The 13,202-nt window shown below is 46.3% G+C and overlaps 2 protein-coding genes across 2 annotated transcripts in view; one reads left to right on the top strand and one right to left on the bottom strand.

Moving 5' to 3' along the window:
• The window catches only part of LOC136331981 (uncharacterized), a 228,248-nt gene that overhangs the window by 85,360 nt on the left and 129,686 nt on the right, over positions 1-13,202 (top strand). The window lies entirely within an intron of this gene.
• On the bottom strand, positions 4,226-12,994 carry LOC136328848 (leukocyte immunoglobulin-like receptor subfamily B member 5). The gene is made up of 8 exons (XM_066264837.1): positions 12,961-12,994; positions 12,802-12,837; positions 11,528-11,578; positions 9,989-10,105; positions 7,737-7,779; positions 7,589-7,647; positions 7,340-7,392; positions 4,226-4,515 (listed from the first exon to the last, which is right to left on the bottom strand). The coding sequence occupies exons 1-8, from the start codon at positions 12,992-12,994 to the stop codon at positions 4,369-4,371; spliced, it is 540 nt and encodes a 179-aa protein (XP_066120934.1). The 3' UTR covers positions 4,226-4,368.

Here is a 13,202-nt window from a genome sequence, read left to right as displayed (position 1 = left end):
TCTCTCTCTCAAATCAATGTGAAAAATTTTTTTTCAATCCTGGTTAGGACACAAAAGAGAAGCTACTATCTGCTTCTTTCCCCTCCTTCTCCCCCTTCTCTCTCTCTTCCCCTCGCACAGCAGTGGCTCGATTGGTTTGAGCCTCATCCCCAAGCACAGATGATAGCTTAGTTGTAGCGAGACAGCCTCAGGCGCTAAAAAATATAGCTCAGTACTCAAGCATTGGTCACAGACAGGGTTGCCTGGTGGATCCCATTTGGGGTGCAGGAGGGAGTCTGTCTCTCTATCTCCCCTCTTCTCACTTAAAAAAAACATTATTTTGTCCTTTTTTCTCTAACTCATGGATACAGACAACAGTGTGGTAACTGCTAGGGTGTGGGGGGAGCTGGAAGAGGTTATGGAGGGGGGTAAGTGGTAATGGACAAAGACTTGACTTGGTTGACTTTAGGTGCTGAACGTACAGGATAGTGTGCAGAGACATGTTGTGGAATTGGGCACCTCAAACCTGTATAATTCTGTGAACCAGTGTCATCCCAATAAATTCCATTTTTTTAAAAAGTTATTCTGGGCCCTAGCCAGTTGGCTCACTCATAGAGTGTCAGCTTAGCATGTGGTTGTCCTGAGTTTTATTCTCAGCCAGGGCACACAGGAGAAATGACTATCTGCTTCTCTACCTCTAGCCCTCCTTCTTCTCTCTCTCTCCCTCTCTTCTTCTCTCTCTTCCCCTCCCACAGCCATGGCTCAATGGGTTTGAGCATATCATCAGGAGTGCTGAGAGTGGCTTGGTGGAGCCACTACCTCAGGCACTAAAAATAGCTCAGTACTGGAGCATCAACCCCAGACTGGGTAGCTGGGTCGATCCCGGTAGGGGTGCATGTGAGAGTCTGTCTTTCTATCTCTCTTTCTCTCACTTCGAAAAGAAGAGGGAAAAAAAGTTATTTTGCACCTGAATGTATGTGGAAACCCTAAGTGTGATTTTTCTCTCTTGAAATACCTTTTCAGATTTTCATGTTAGCCTATCTAAATGTGATTGCTCTAGAAAAATGTTTAATATAAAATTAATGTCTAATTTTCCATAATTGTTTGGAGGAAGTCACTGGACCTAGAGTTAATTTTGTGGGATGATTTTAATTTTCAGATGTAACTTTTGAAAGTTCAATGATGATTCAGCTTTTCTATTTATTCTCAAGGCTGTCTTGGAAAATAAATTTTGGATATTAGTCCACCTTGTCTAAATTGGATCAACTTTTTCACAAGGCGCACTTATATGTATTGTGAAAGAGGTCATTCTAAAATAGAACTGGAGGATAGGAAATGGATAATTTCACATATGGATTCTCAAGGAAACTAAAAGAATAAAAGAGAATAAATGGCTGGTTTACAGAAAACTGAAACAGCCCATCACTTCCATCAAGAATATCTCCCCATTCTCAAGACAATGACGTTGATGTTTGAACTGTAGCTACCCTCCCCTCTTTGTAGTTCTTGCCCATAAATCTAGCTTGCTCCAAATCCTCAGCGAACTCACCCATCGCTTGCTACACTTTGCATGTCTCATATTACAATTCCTCTGCTGTTCCCAAATAAACTTATTTTTTGGTCATTGGAGCTTGCCTCATTTTACTTCTTGTATTTATGTTGACATGAAAGATTCCTTTGGGATCTGTAGTGATGTCTCATTTCATGACTGATATGGGTTCTTGGTGTCATATCTCTATTTTGTGTTTGGTGCGGCTGAGTGTTATACATTTTAAGAATGTCTAATAATAAATATGGTGGGCTTTATGCATGCTGTGGACTGAATGCTTGTGTCCTTGCAATTCACATGCTAAAGCCCTAACCACCAGTGTGGCTGCATTTGGAGGTGGGGTCTCTAAAAATGTAGGTTAAATGAGATTATAAGGGGGTCCCGATATGATAAGCTTACTGTCACTATATGAAGAGAGACCAGATAGCTTATTCTCTGTCTCTCCATGTTCTCACACGAACAGAAGGCCAAGTTCTCTCACAGGAAGAAGGGGCTGTCTGCAAGCCCAGGGAGAAATTCTCCCAGACACTGACCCTCCTATCTCCTTGATCTGGGACTTCTATTCTCCAGAATTGTAAACAAGTAAGTTTCTGTTACTTAAAACACTCCGTCCATAATATTTTGTTATAGAAGCCTGAGCAGAATAACATAAAAGTTGGTACCAAGACCCAGAAGCAGCTTTGGAATTGGTAATGGGAAGAGGCTGGAGAAGTCCTGAGGTGCATGCTAGAAAATAAAGTCTAGGTGCTGCAATTGAACTGCTTGTGGATATATGGATATTAATGCTGATTCTGGGGTGGACTCAGAGAGAAAAGAGGAGATGTGGAGTGAAAGACTCCACCTTCTCAGAAAATGCATAATAAATGGTGAACAGCATTTTGATTGGAGTATATAGATGGTAACACCCCTTTCAGTGAGTCCTCGGAAAGAAATAATAAATACAGTATTGGACAATGGAGAAAAGGCAATCTTTGTTATAAAGTGGTAAATAACTTGGCTGGATTGCCTTATAATGTTTTTAGAAGATAGCACATGAGAGCAATGAAATTGCATATTTAGCTGAAGACTTTCCTAAGAAAAATGTTGATGTGCAGCCTCGGTCCTCCGGAGTGCTGATAGTAACCTTCAAGAGGAGGGAGCTGAATTGAAGAAGGAACTGTGAAGCAGATGGACCCAAAACTAAATGACTTAGAAAGATTTTTGGCTGTCCATATGCTAGAAATGAGAGTGGGTTTGGGAGAGAGCACCCCGGGTGGGATTGGACTGTCAGTCAGGAAAGAGATGATGGGATTGTTGGAGCAGAAACACAGCTCAGCTACTACAGGCTATGATGATTCTTTTATCTGTCTGCAAATGAGAGCTATTATTATTCAAGAAGAAAGAAAGAATGACCCCCAAAGGCCATTCAGAGATGATCAGAGCTGCCCCATTGACCTCAAAGTTAGAGTCACTTGCTCAGATTCAACAGGGCTGATGGCCCTCACTCACAGCTTTGAGAGCCAAGTCCACACAGGGAGATAAAGGTGCCATGCCACCCAGCTGAGCCATGGAGGTGACATGACCATCCAGAGGGGCTGAGCATCAAATCGAACCACAAATGCTATACACCTGAAACTTCCAAGATCAGACAAGATCGAGTGCATTCAAGGTGGTATGGCCATAGACATACACCTGAAACTAATATAAAATAATATTGAATGTAAATGGTAATTGAAAAGTAAATTTTTTAAAAAGAAAGAAATTAAACCTAAAAGACAAAAAAAAAAAGACCTAATGAATGTTGCTAGATGCTGAACGTACTAGGAACCCATCACCCTTGGGATGGGTCTTTCCAATGTTCCCCTTTGGGGATAGGAATATCTCCCCGCTCCCTGCCACAGCCCTGCATTTTGGAAGCACCTAATGTGTCTGGTCACAGGCTCACAACTGCAGAGGACTTCTGCCTTCCAATGAGTCCTACCCCAAGTGTCACCCAGGTCTGAGGCAGACAATACCTTGCTGCAACTTTGAACTTGAGACCTGTTAGTTGATGGTGGAATGAGTGGAGATTTGGGCAGCTCAGTAGAGCTGGAATGAATGTATTTTGCATGAGAGAAGGACATGAATATGGGGGTGGCTCTCGGGGTGGAATGTTGTGGATGGAATGTTTATGTCTCCCCTTAACCCACAGTGCAGTTGTAATTGGAGATGGACCTCTGAGGCAGTAATTAAGGTTAAATGAGATCATAAGGGTGGGTCCTTGATTAGATAGGTTAGTGTCCTTATAAACTGCCCAGTCTGTGGTCCTTTGTTATGACAACCTGAGGAGATTAATGCAGTTGACTTTTCTCTTTTTTATTCTTTCCATGTAAATATGTGTCCTTATCCTTTTATATCCTTTCATCCTCGGTCATAGGATGAATTTGTTGTTCTTTGATTGTCCTTTTCAGATGCTCACCTAGGTCTCTGAGTTTCAGGCTTTCTTCTCATTTTAAAAATTCCATTTAGGCACTAAATTTTCCCATTTGGTCTGGGTATATAACATTTGCATTACTATTCAAATAAGTGTATGTATTGATGTATAAAATTCAAATTATCTTTTAAGTAAAAAAAACATTCTGTCTTTATTTGTGATCTTCCTTCCCTCAATCAGTTACGTAAAAGTGTATTGTTCTATGTCTAAAAATGTAGAGTTCACATTTAACTTCACTTGCAGAATTAGGTGACTTTGAAAGTCTCGCGATATCCTGCTTGCTTATAAAGCGCCCTCAGGGTTGGAGTCAGTAGCTGAGAGTCCAGTGTGCCTTCCAGAGTCCCTGCAGGGGCCCTCTCTGGAGTGTGTGGTCTGGGTCCTCCCTGGGCTAGTGCGAGGCCAAAGCAGCATACATTCTGGACTCCTCTGGGGGCTCCTCTGACGGGGAGGAAGGGGTTGCACTTGTCTTCCATCTGAGGGTTAAGTGGTTCAGCTGGGCATAGGTCACATCCTGGGGGTCCAAGGATGGAGCACCCTGGAAAGGGTAGAGTGAGAGACAGTTGTATTATTGGGGCAGGGAGAAGCCAGGACACTTAGAGCAGGAAGGATCCACCTGACTGCCCATCTTCCTGTCCTCTGCCTCTTATCTGCCCTTTGTGGACACCAATTCCTCTGCCAGGACAGAAGGCAGAGTGACTATCCCCCACCTTACCCTTGCGTGGTCCACCAGGGCATCTTTGTAGTCAGAGCTCTGCGGTGGGGAGACAGGAGGACATGGACCTTCATTCCTTGTTCCCTTTGTTTCTTTTCTGACAAGTCTCCACTCAGAAACCAGAGAGTCAATTTTAAATCATTACTGAGGTCATATGAACTCCTTTTTCAGCTATATTTCCATTCAAGTTTATATCGCCTGGTCTAGGACAGAGCCCCAGAGGGCCTGGCGGGCAGAACGTCAAATCAGGAGGATTATTCTTGGAGCTAATGGTCACTGCCTTGCCGAATATTGTCTGTGCTTGGAACTTGTCATCCCTGCTTTCTCGATTTCTATTATGGATTTGTTGACTCATTGAATAAACAAATGAGCTAATGAGGGAGAAACTAGACATCTTGAAGGACCTTCATGTAGGCTTTGATTTCTCAGCTCACCAAATATACATATATATGTGTGTGTGTGTATAATATATATATAATGTATATACACACATATACTTTATACACATATCTAGGAGTATATTTATGTATATAATTATAAATATATAAAATATATATATTTTCTATAAATGCTAATACTATATACATCTGTGTATCCTTTTGTCTACTTAGCTATATAAAGAGACAAAGACAGAAAGAGCAACTTAGCAGTGGTTTTCAATGTTTTTATACTTGGGGAATAGTGAAAATAAGAGCATTATTTCAGGGACCGCTAGGACAGAAATCATCCTGAGCATAGAGAATTTGACTAAGATCACTGGGTCTATAATCTTACAGCATCAGGGTGGTTCACTCTTCCGTGGACTGGCACGATATTTCTGGTGGACTGGTCTGTGGAGTGATGGTTGAAAACCACTGACACAGAGACACCAGAGAGGCAGGGCACTTGTCAGAGGGCCAAGAAGAAGACAGCTAAGGGCCCTGCCCTCGGGGAATTCACTGTCCCTGGGTTGAGGACAGACCATCAACAAGAAGCACGGTTGTGTGGAACGGTGATAAGTGTTAGGGAAACAAAGAATTGGTGACTCAGTAGGGAGAGAGAGAAAGAATTAGAAAAGGCTTCTGTATTTTTTTGTCTTGGAAGTATTGAACACTGAGAAGAAACAACTCTTTGGAGAGAACATTTAAGAGTTGTACATGTGCTCTGGCCTGTGGATAGAATGTTGTCCCGAAACTCTGAGGTCAGCAGCTGAAGCCCAGGGTCAACAAATTGATCCTCAGGTCACCAGATCATTCCTAAGGGCACCGGCTGCATCCCAAGGCCACAGTTTGACCCAGAGGTTGCCAGTTCAAGCCCCAGTCAGGGTGTGTTTGAGAAGCAATCAATGGGAGCATAACAACATGGAACAACGGGTTGATGTTTCTCTCTCTTACTATTCCTTACCCTCTATCTGACTCTCTCTCTCTCTCTCTCTCTCTCTCAAAAAAAAAAAAAAAAAGTTGTAAGTGTAAAATCAAATGTTATATGTGTGACATTAAAATGCCCACTAAACAGACAATAGAGATGTCTCACAGGTATTCAGATGTTTGAAATTGGTGCTCAGAGAAGAGATCAGAGCTAGAAACAATCGTGGATTTATGAACAGAGAGAGGTTCCGGCTATCTCTGGGATTAAATAAATTTTGCAACATAAATACAGAGCTGTCTCCAGGTGAGATTAACGAGATAGCTGGTGGACTTCCTCAGGGAGTAAGCACCAAATGCCAATTGTTACAGCCACAGCACATTGTTGGACAAATCCAGCGCATCTCAATCCATGGGATTGGAGGAAAGACAGAAAACTCAGTTAAAGAAAGGCAGAGGCAGAGGGGCTCGGGATTTTTGCTCAGTTTTAGAGCGTCAGCCGGCGTGTGGAAGTCCCAGGTTCGATTCCCGGCCAGGGCACACAGGAGAATCGCCCATCTGCTTCTCCACCCCTCTCCCTCTCCTTCCTCTCTATCTCTCTCTCCCCCTGCCACAGCCAAGGCTCCATTGGAGCAAAGTTGGCCCCGGCACTGAGGATGTTCCATGGCCTCCACCTCAGGCACCAGAATGGCTCTGGTTGCAACAGAGTATCACCTCAGATGGGCAGAGCATCACCCCTTAGTGGGCATGCCAGTGGATCCCAGTCAGACGCATGTGGGAGTCTGTCTCTCTGCCTCCCAGCTTCTCACTTCAGAAAAATACAAAAAGGAAGGAAGGAAGGAAGGAAGGAAGGAAGGAAGGAAGGAAGGAAGGAAGGAAGGAAGGAAGGAAGGAAGGAAGGAAGGGCAGAATGTCATAGTACCGGGTCTGCCTGGTCTACAGGGGGATTTTGTGTGAATAAGGAAAGGCACGTTGGTCAGACAGCACCAGGAAGGTCTCAACCCTACAATCACTATCATGCAGTTCACAAACAGCACAACCATCCATGGCAGAGTGACCATTCAGAGATATGAACAACCAAGGATCAAAGGGACCCAAGTAGGGGAACCAAGAGGAAGGGGCCCCTGTGGTATCAGAAAAACCCACTGAGAAGCGGTGTTCCCACAGCCTGCACGTGTCCTCGTGTGGATGGGCACGCTCAGATACTGCTGAGCTGGGAGTGGCGGTAGGCGGGACAAGCATCCCACGAATTTAGTTTGTGAGCACGCCTGTGGTGGGTGCCCTGGATAGGGCAGGGGTCTTACTGGACCGTCCAGCTCTTTGTCCTCTTCAGCTTGGGGATCCCTTAGGGAAGCACCTGGAGAATGAGGAGATTCCATCTCATGCCAGGATCCCCACAAGCCCCTCCCAAATAGGTGGGGAGGCTGACGTTCATGGAGGAGCAGGGAGGTGTCTAAGACTGCACCTACGTGGGACTTTCACGCTTCCTCACCGCGAAGTCCAGAACCCTTTTCGATCCCTCCTCCAGCTCCCGTGTCCCCCCAGGACCTCACCTTCTCCCCAATTGCACCGGTTCTGTTCATGGGCATGGGCCGTGGGGCTGGAGCCGGAGCTGAGGGAGGAGAGAAGGAGCGTCAGGCAGTGGTGAAGGAGCCACAGGTGGAGGCAGGAGGTCTAGGGACCTTTTGGGGAAGAAATCACCTTTTCCTCAGCACTCTGGTCTGAACGTCAGGGTCTGAAGCAGCTGCAACAAGTTAGACATTAGCTTCGAAAACACCCCAGAAGGCGGCCTCCAGGGCCGCAACAGGATCTTAGAGCAGGCGTGGCCAACAGTTTTCTGCCCCCGCGCCAGATTAGAAAGAAAACGTTTTTCACGGTCCAGACAAAATATTAAAATTTAAAAATGTTAAATACAAAAACTATGTATTTAAGTAAACAAAATTTTAAGATGTAATTTGTTTATGAATAAATGTGAGTGAAAAAAATTTAATATACAATATTAATTTAATAAAAATATAATTACATACTGTATAAATATCCAAACTGTATCGCAATCAATCAAAACAATATTTAACTAATAGAATGAGCTTGAAGGGGTTATATCACAAATAAAACAATTATTTCATTTTACAAACAGCCTGGGCACGTTTTTAGTGTCCTAAACTGCAGCTATTGTCTATGCTACAATGCCACTTGATTCAGCACAATTGACCACAAAAATAACGAATTGTTTGACCTTGGGTGCGCACTGGCAAACTCCCCCTAAAAGAATGTGGGTTTCACATTGCCACTAAACATCAAACAGTTCATATCGAGTACAGACGAGTACAAAAGTTGTAAATCTTTATAATGGAATTTTTTTTTTAATTTTCTTTCTTTTTGTGACAGAGAGAGATTCAGAGAGAGGGAGAGATAGGGACAGGCAGACAGGAAGAGAGAGAGATGAGAAACATCAATTCTTCATTGCGGTTCCTTAGTTGTTCATTGATTGCTTTCTCATATGTGCTTTGACGGGGGGGGGGGGGGGGGGGGGGGGGGCTACAGCAGACTGAGTAACCCCTTGCTTGAGCTAGCGACCTTGGGCTCAAGCAGGTGAGCCTTGCTCAAACCAGATGAGCCCGCACTCAAGCTGGAGACCTCGGGGTCTTGAACTTGGGTCTTCTGCATCCCAGTCCAACGCTCTATCCACTGCGCCACTGCTTGGTCAGACTATAATGGAATTTTTTTAAAAAATAAAGAAGTATCGTGAATTCATTCGACCAATTATTGGAAGTTAATCCTAGATTAGTCACACGCGGAATTCTTTTCCACGTATCACTATCTTCTTAAATATCTTGATTTCCAAATCAAAGACACTTCTGCTTCTGAGTGGCTGAGATTTTAAAGTAGCAGAGAATATTAAAAATTTAATCGTGGGCACATAAACTCATTACGCAGGCTGTATCCGGCCTGCGGGCCGTATGTTGGCCATGTCTGTCTTAGAGGCTGTCGTCCCCAGCCCAGTCCAAGTGGAATTCACGTAGGTGAAATTAGAAAGTAGCACTCAAAACTTGTGTGGTTGATTTAAATACATTTTTATGAACCTGGAAGGACATTTTTAAAAGTCCAGCTTTGTTCTTGTTACGTCTCTTCATTCTCACAGAGGATGGTATTTAGAAACCAAGATCTGGGTGGTAGGTGGGCTTATTTCTAGTGGGCTGTCACTGTGTCTAGGACTTAGCTGGTGTACACAGCACAAATATTTATACTTCTTACTATTTCTATGTCAGTTGATGTGTGTGTGCATGTGTGTGTATATATATATATACACATATATCAGTACAAAAATATATATTTATTTAAAATATATAAAATATTTTTAAATGTTTTCCTTTTTTTTAATGAGGTTATAGTGATATATTCAATTCCAAAAAAAAAAAATCTCCATTATTTCTAAATGTTTCAAGGGTGGTGAACCCCATATATTGACATATTTTCTCAAAGCAATGAAACTCTCAACCCCTTTAACCTCCACCCATTCTTCACAACCAGACCCGCTCCCCACCACTCTTGACTGCAGAATGCCAATGGTACCTTCTCATGGTTCCCCCTCCTCACTGGCAGCATTGTTTCCTCAGGTGCTGGGTGCACCCTGCTCCCTCCACACAGGGCCCCTCCTGTCACAGCTGTACTTCTGTGGGAATCCCAGATCTCTGCCCTGAGATTATCAGTGGCAGCCGGGTTAGAAAGAGCTTCCTAGAAACTCTGGATTGTTTAATTAGGAGAACTTTCAAAACTGAACATTACTTTACTTTAATTATTTATTTATTTATTTATTTAATATTTTATATTATTATTTTATTTTATTTTATTTTATGCTACATTTTGGCTGGTGCCCTAACAAGCCACTTCATGTGTCTTTAGAGGAAGGGTGCCCCTCTCAGGTAGACAGGCTGTACCCGTCTTGGACTCACCTGGCTTCTTGCACTTTTTCCAGTGCTTGAAGAGGAAGAGGAGGAAGAGGAGGAGAAAGAGCAGCAGGACGAAGGTCACAGCGACCCTAGTGAGATCTTTCTGGTATGTTTGAAGACCTTGGACACAATGATGTCATGAATGAATCAATAATGTCATTGGATTGAGCACCCACTGTGCACTTTTGGAGGTTTGTAACTTAATCACCTCTCACCTTCATAGCAATGAAGCAACATGTGAATGCCACCCAGACTTCCACCCATTTCACAGATGAGGAAACCGAGGTTCAGAGAGATAAACCAGGTGCCCCAAGTCACCCAGCTTAGAAGTGGCAGGGCTGCGATGAACCTGGTACAGGGGGATCCCTTGTGCTCTGTTCATGCTGCCCCACCAAACAGACACCAGCTTTGGGTTCTGAAGGCTGCTTGTCAGATTGGAAAGACCTTTCTCCCAGTCCTTGTATGCCCCAGGCCTCTTCTGTAGCTAGAGCTGAATGCAGCCCCCCAAGTAGTTCCCACTCACCAACCCATCAGAGGCTTTCTGGGGTGCACCCTGTGACCTTCTCAATCTCGACGTCCAGCCAAAAAATGACCTCTGTCCCGCAGACTTGATACCCCCACATGAGGCCTCCCTGAACTTTTCCGAGTGGGTGTTTGGGAGGGGAACTGAGGACAGATCTGCCATTTCCTGAGCACTGGGTGGGCTACCCACGAGGAGGACTTCCAGTTCTGGGATCTCACCTACATTCCTTAGCAAACCGGTGAGGGAGACGTGAGGAGACATGTTTCACAGACAGTGAGACTGGGACTCACAGGGGGATGAGGCTTGTCTGAGGCCCCACTGCCGGGAAGCCGTGGAGCTGCTATTCATACCCCGTGGGCCCTGGTCTCCCAGCCCCTGTTTATTTTTGTTTGATTTATGATGTTTTTCCTTCGATAAGAACAGGCTGGGCACCGCAGACTTCTAAGAAAGCACTTGGGTTGTCACCTTGTCATTGCCCTGTGTGTCCCTCACACCCCAACCATCTCACACTGCCCTCCCCTCGCTTCTGCAGAGCAGGGTGGTGCCTGCCAGGTCAGAACCACGATGCCCCTTGAGATCTGAGCTTGGATTCTCCTCTGTTGCGTGGGGGACAGGCTGAGGCTTAGATGGCAGGGGACCTGTCCAAAATTACCCTCTCAGGGAGTACCGACCCTGCCCCCAACAGAGGACCCCACCTGTACATCATAAACCAAAGACAAGGAGAGGAGGAGGGTTTGGGGGCTGCTGTCTCCCTGCCTCACCTTGACTTCCCCTCCCTCAGGCTGGGCCCCAGCATCTCCTTCTGCCCTGACCACAGCACCCATCATCAGCCAGCCTCAGAGCCTGTGACCCTTGTGGTCCAACCCTGCCTAAGCCCTGCTTCTCTGCCCGCCTCCCAGCCTCCCCAGGGGACAAGACCACTCTTGAGTTTCTGAGGAGGCATCAGATCCCCTGAGACACTCAGAACACCCCTGGGGAGGTCCGTGCTCCCGCGAAGCAAAGAGGTCCCAGGGACTCACCAGCTATGGAGATGGGCCCCGGGGGTGGGATGCTGGCCTCTGCAGAGGGTGCTGGGAAACAGACAAGAGAAGAGTGAGGGGTAGAGTGCCCCCCGCAGGGATGCTATTTTTCCTCACACCCATCTCCTGTGTCTGCCCTGTGTCCCTGGTGAGGTCCTCCCTCCACACCCCTGGAAAATGTGGTGGCGGGCATGAGGAAGGGGCAGCGGTGACAGGGGCCTTTGTGCTCATCCCTCTGAGGACAGTGTCTCCATCTAGATGACCCTGCCCTGGAGCCCTTCAGTCCTGTCCTAGATTAAGGCTATTCTGGGCAGGACACTTAACCAAACATAGGGATCAGGATTGAGGCTCCCTACCTGAGACCAGAAGCTCCAGAAGGTCACTGGGCAATGACCACACATGGGGTCTGTCCCTATAACAGCCATAGCATCTGAACGTCCAACTGTGACTGGGGGTTCACAGGGCCCACAGGGAACAGGGCCTGGAACTGCCCATTGGGGTGTTGTACTGAGTCCAGGGTCCAGGGGGACCTGTGTTCTCCTTTCTTAATCAGAATGAACCTGTCAATTCCCTCTCTGAGCCACACTGGAGGGTCACATTCCCTCCTGAGGTCACGACAGGGCTGGGCAGGGCTGAGAGGCTGGGTTTTCTGTAGGATCCTAAGAGAGGAGGAAGCAACGTGTTAGATGGGGCTCATCCCTCCCTCACATCCTCCAGGGCTGAGCTGTGAGAAGGGAGACCCCCTGAGAGCAGACCCTCTTCCTGAGGGCAGAGCCTGAGGCTGGGACCCCTGAGTGTCCTCTCACCTGTCATCACCAGCTCTAAGGGGTCATTGTCCTCTGACCAGCCAGTGGAGCTGAGATAGTGACATCAATATATTCCTACAGTATGCTCTGTCATCTGTGTGATGGAGAAGTTAAACTTATCCATGGGCTCCTATAGTTTCAGTTTCTTCCAAGGTTCTGAGTTTCCCTCTTCATACAGATAGCACTCCTGGGCCTGCTTGGTCCCCTGACACCAGATGGTCACAGGGCTGCCCCAGAGGATGAAGGCCTGGCTCCACCAAGATAGTGGGTTTGGGGAGGGTCCCTGGAAGGAAATCAAGGACTGGGTCACAAGACATTTCCCTCCCTCGGTCCCCAGCTCTCAGCCCGAACACCTCAGATGTCTCCTATCCATCAGCTGAGAACTACTTTTTTCCATTCACCACTTCCCAGGGATGGCCCCTTGTCCCCATCAGGAGTGGGACCTGAGACACCTGGGGACAAACTCACCTGCTTGCACTCGGGGCCACAGAACCACACTCAGTCCTGGAAGAGATTTCATATGAGATTTAGCCCTGAATCTTGAGCAGAACCCCCTCCCCCACAGTGAGCCTCCTGACTCCTGGGGTCCTCCTAGACCAGGGCTTCCCCTCCCTTCCTCATTCTCACCCAGGCAGAGCAGGGCCGTGAGGATGGGGGTCATGGCGTCTCTTCCTTCTTGTCCTGCCTGTGCAGATGGAAGGAACCATGGTGCCCTCAGCAGAAAAAGACACACAGGGTGTGACTACTGGGAGGCTGGCCCTCCCTGTCACAGAACTGTCACTTCAGCAGCTCCTCAGAAAGGGGAACATTCCTTCCCCAGGGCCTAGTTCTCATTTCCATGAAGAAGTAGGAAATAGACTCCGAGTTTC

This window comes from Saccopteryx bilineata, chromosome 3, assembly GCF_036850765.1.
Source record: "Saccopteryx bilineata isolate mSacBil1 chromosome 3, mSacBil1_pri_phased_curated, whole genome shotgun sequence".
NCBI lineage: Eukaryota > Metazoa > Chordata > Mammalia > Chiroptera > Emballonuridae > Saccopteryx > Saccopteryx bilineata.
The sequence above is the reverse complement of the archived record's forward strand: the minus strand, read 5'-3'. Positions and strand labels throughout refer to the sequence as shown.